This window comes from Oncorhynchus clarkii, chromosome 31 (assembly GCF_045791955.1).
Source record: "Oncorhynchus clarkii lewisi isolate Uvic-CL-2024 chromosome 31, UVic_Ocla_1.0, whole genome shotgun sequence".
Taxonomy (NCBI): Eukaryota; Metazoa; Chordata; class Actinopteri; order Salmoniformes; family Salmonidae; genus Oncorhynchus; species Oncorhynchus clarkii.
Window position 1 is genome coordinate 7952841 of NC_092177.1, and position 4863 is coordinate 7957703.

The 4863-nt window shown below is 43.3% G+C and overlaps 1 protein-coding gene across 1 annotated transcript; it reads right to left on the reverse strand.

The window, feature by feature from the left end:
- Positions 1–267: 267 nt before the first annotated feature.
- LOC139390485 (complexin-2-like) lies at positions 268–4774 on the reverse strand. The gene is made up of 4 exons (XM_071137618.1): positions 4764–4774; positions 4220–4305; positions 2517–2704; positions 268–465 (listed from the first exon to the last, which is right to left on the reverse strand). Exons 1-4 carry the CDS (start codon positions 4772–4774, stop codon positions 268–270), a joined length of 483 nt encoding a protein of 160 aa, XP_070993719.1.
- Between the last annotated feature and the right edge of the window lie 89 nt (positions 4775–4863).

Here is a 4863-nt window from a genome sequence, read left to right on the forward strand (position 1 = left end):
GAATCTATATACCAATGTTGGAATGTTAGATAAGTGGGGGATAAAAACCAAACATAAACTCAGTCGACAGTTGAGAGACCGACGAGAAGCTGTGGGTAGATATATAACCACATTGTGTCTAGTCAGAGTAAGAAAACAACAAATACTTCTGTAAAGGCAGTGAATGGCCGTTTGGCAAGAACCCTTTCTACCCAAATCCCCAGTCCCAGATCTCTCCTCCCCTTCCCCCTGGCTGGACCGAACCATGTGTTGTTGTTGATGTGTTCTTTACTTCTTGAACATGTCCTTTAGAGGTCCAGGGAGGAACTTGAGGACGGTGTCCAGAATGCTCTCCTCATCCTCGTCTTCCTCGTCTCCGCACCCGGCTGGGATGGCCTTCTTGGCGCGCGTCAGAGACCCCTCACAGGCCTGCTCCATGGCTGCCTTCTCCTCCGCCTCCTTCTCCTCCTTCTTCTTCAAGCCATACTGCGTGGATAAAGGGCACAGTGATAACAATATATGAGGATGCCACTTTCATAAGGTGTAGCACTCCCACACCTCCCATCTTGAGATCAAATGGAGTTCCACAAGGCTTGATTCTTGCACTTACAGTGCCTTCACAAAATATTCACACCCCTTGGCTTTATCCACATTTTGTTATGTTACCGTTTGTTATTAAATATTGTTAAATATTGTTATTTTACTGCTGCTGTTTAATTATTAGTTATTTTTATTTTCGATTTTCGATTTTTTTGTTGTTGTTAGCAATTCTTTTACTTCTTAAAGCATTGTTGGTTATTGGCTTGTAAAGTAAGCATTTCACTGTAAGATCTACACCTGTTGAATATTCGGCGCATGTGACAAATAAAATATGATTTGATTTGATACAGCCTGAATTTCAAATGGATAAAATCTAGATTTCTTCTCTCTCACTGGCCTACACAAAATAGCCATAATGTCAAAGTGGAATTATGTTTTTAGATGATTTTTTAAAACAAATTCATTTAAAATTATAAGAAGAAATGTCTTGAGTCAATACGTTTTCAAACCCTTTGCCATGGCAACCTAAATAAGTTCAGGAGTAAAAATGTGCTTAAAAAGTCACAATAAGTTGCATGGACTCACTCTATGCAATAATAGTGTTTAACATGATTTTTGAATGACTACCTCACCTCTGTACCCCACACATACAATTATCTGTAAGGTCCCTCAGTCGAGCAGTGAATTTCAAACACAGATTCAACCACAAAGACCAGGGAGGTTTTCCAATAGCCTTGCAAAGAAGGGCACCTATTGGTAGATGGGTAAACATTTTAAAAAGCAGCCATTGAATATCCCTTTGAGAATGGTGAAGTTGTTAATTAAACTTAAAGTCACTACAAAGATACAGGCGTCCTTCCTAACTCAGTGGCCGGAGAGCAATGAAACCGCTCACAATGAGGCCAATTTAAAACAGAGTTTAATGGCTGTGATAGGAGAAAACTGAGGATGGATCAACAACATTGTAGTTACTCCCAATACTAAATTGACAGAGTGAAAAGAAGAAAGCCTGTACAGAATACAAATATTCCAAAACATGCCTCCTGTTTGCAACAGGGCACCACTGCAAAAAAATGTGTAAGAGTAATTAACCTTTCGTCCTGAATACAACGTTTTATATTTAGGGCAATACAACACATTACTGAGTACCTCTCTCCATATTTTAAAGCCAGTTAGTTGGTGGCTGCATCATGTTATGGGTATGCTTGTAATCGAGAAGGAATGGGGACTTCTTCAGGATAAAAAATAAAACGGAATGGAGCTAAGCACAGGCAAAATCCTAGAGGAAAACCTGGTTCAGTCTGCTTTCCACCAGACACTGGGAAATGTATTCACCTTTCAGCAGGACAATAACCTAAAACACAAGGTCAAATACACACTGGAGTTGCTTACCAAGGAGAGTGTTCGGAGCTACAGCTTGGACGTAAATCTACTTGAAAATCTATGGCAAGACCTGAAAATGGTTGTCTAGCAACAACCAATTTGACAGAGCTTGAAGAATTTTGAAAATTACAAATGGGCAAATATTGTAGGTGTGGAAAGCTTTTAGAGCCTTACCCAGAAAGACTCACAGCTGTAATCACTGCCAAAGGTGCTTCTACAAAGTATTGACTCAGGGATGTGAATACTTATGTAAATTAGATATTTTTGTATTTAATTTTCAATAAATTTGCTAACGTTTTAAAATGTGTCATTATGGGGTATCATGTGTAGATGGGTGAGGGGGAAAAAAATCTATTGAATCCATTTTGAATTCAGGCTGTAGCACAACAAAATGTGGAACAAGTCAAGGGTTGTGAATACTTTCTGAACTAACTGTATATTATTTATAGTTTACATTAAAAGGGCAATCTGGGATTCAAAGAACTATACAAAGTACTTTTTAAGGTGTAGTATACAGCTGAAGGTTGGGGCTGGAGTAATGTAATGGTTTTATAACGAGGTACATTGAATGTAAAATAGTTTCTGAGTCATTTGTGGACTGCTGCAGTGCTCACCTTGTCCCTGATGGACTGTCGTACGACTTCTCTTTCTGCCTCCATTTTCCGGTGCTTATCCTTCCTCTCCTCTTCCTGTTGTCTCAGTGCCTCCTGTCTCTCCTCCTCTTCCTCCTTCTTCTTCTTTGCGGCCTCTGGATCCTTCTCCTCCTCTCCGCCTAACATTTTCCCCATGTCTTTAGTGGCCCCTGGAGGAAGCAGGCACACACACAGAGCCTGAAGTCATTCAGTTAAAATACAATACAATACACTTCTATTTGTCCATCTGCTACCAACCCAAATCCTACAGCCACAACCTGCCACCTGTCTCACTGGTCTATATGATATACTGTATCAGCAGCCCAACCTGTCTCACTGATCTATATGACATACTGTATCAGCAACCTGTCTCACTGATCTATGTGACATACTGTATCAGCAACCTGTCTCACTGATCTATATGACATACTGTATCAGCAGCCCAACCTGTCTCACTGATCTATATGACATACTGTATCAGCAACCTGTCTCACTGATCTATGTGACATACTGTATCAGCAGCCCAACCTGTCTCACTGATCTATATGATATACTGTATCAGCAACCCAACCTGTCTCACTGGTCTAACTGACATACTGTATCAGCAACACAACCTGTCTCACTGATCTATATGACATACTGTTTCAGCAACCTGTCTCACTGATCTATGACATACTGTATCAGCAACCCAACCTGTCTCACTGGTCTATATGACATACTGTATCACCAACCCAACCTGTCTCACTGGTCTAACTGACATACTGTATCAGCAACCTGTCTCACTGATCTATGTGACATACTGTATCAGCAACCTGTCTCACTGATCTATGTGACATACTGTATCAGCAACCTGTCTCACTGATCTATGTGACATACTGTATCAGCAACCTGTCTCACTGGTCTATATGACATACCGTATCAGCAACCCAACTGTGGGTCTGTAAAGTTCCAGTAGAGTACAGTAGAGTAAGGATGAAATATAGAGAGATTCCCAATTACAATAATATAAACTTGCTAGGGATAAAATAATGGTGCATAGACTTCAGTTGTAAAACTAGTGTGTGGACCAGCCAGTCCAGTTTAAAAGGTCTATGTCATCTTGTAATCAGTAATGACTGAAATGTCCTGACTCGTAGCACGTGGCAGCTCTCTAGTGACTATAACACAACGATTTCTCCCAGCGTATCGATATTGTTGTTGTTACCAGAGTCAGATCAATAATAAACAGAGCATCACCTGAGTGACTATGAATGATGTATATAACAGCAGAGTTACAACTTTATCCTGGAATTGATCTACTGCTCTGAAACAGGAAAAGGCTGGCCGCAGGCCAAGTTACTGCTCTGAAACAGGAAGAGGCTGGCCGCAGGCCAAGTTACTGCTCTAAAACAGGAAGAGGCTGGCCGCAGGCCAAGTTACTGCTCTGACACAGGAAGAGGCTGGCCGCAGGCCAAGTTACTGCTCTGACACAGGAAGAGGCTGGCCGCAGGCCAAGTTACTGCTCTGACACAGGAAGAGGCTGGCTGCAGGCCAAGTTACTGCTCTGACACAGGAAGAGGCTGGCCGCAGGCCAAGTTACTGCTCTGACACAGGAAGAGGCTGGCCGCAGGCCAAGTTACTGCTCTGAAACAGGAAGAGGCTGGCTGCAGGCCAAGTTACTACTGACACAGGAAGTTACTGGCCACCAGGAGCCAATAGATCCCCCTGGAGAGCAGGGTTAAAGGTCACTCTGGAGCCCCTGGGAGCAGGGTTAAAGATCACGCTGGAGCACCTGGAGAGCCGGGTTAAAGATCACTCTGGAGCCCCTGGAGTACAGGGTTAAAGGTCACTCTGGAGCCCCTGGAGAACAGGGTTAAAGGTCACTCTGTAGCACCTGGAGAGCAGGGTTAAAGGTCACTCTGGAGCACCTGGAGAGCAGGGTTAAAGGTCACTCTGGAGCACCTGGAGAGCAGGGTTAAAGGTCACTCTGGAGCACCTGGAGAGCAGGGTTAAAGGTCACTCTGGAGCACCTGGAGAACATGGTTAAAGGTCACTCTGCGCATTGTTAGCGCCCAACTGCTTTCAAATCTATAGCCCCCACGGACTATGGCACTACTACCCCATGATAAATGTAAACAACTGTCACGTCTACTCCCTCTCCCCCTCTCTGGTGCTCGTTGTCACCAGTTCTCTCATTATTACGCATACCTGTCACTATCGTTACGTGCACCTGTGCCTCATGACACTCACCTGGACTCCATCCCCTTCCTGATTACCTCCCCTATATAGACTCCGTCTCATGCTACCACTAGAGTGAAAGCACCGCCAGCATTCAAAAGTGACCAAAACA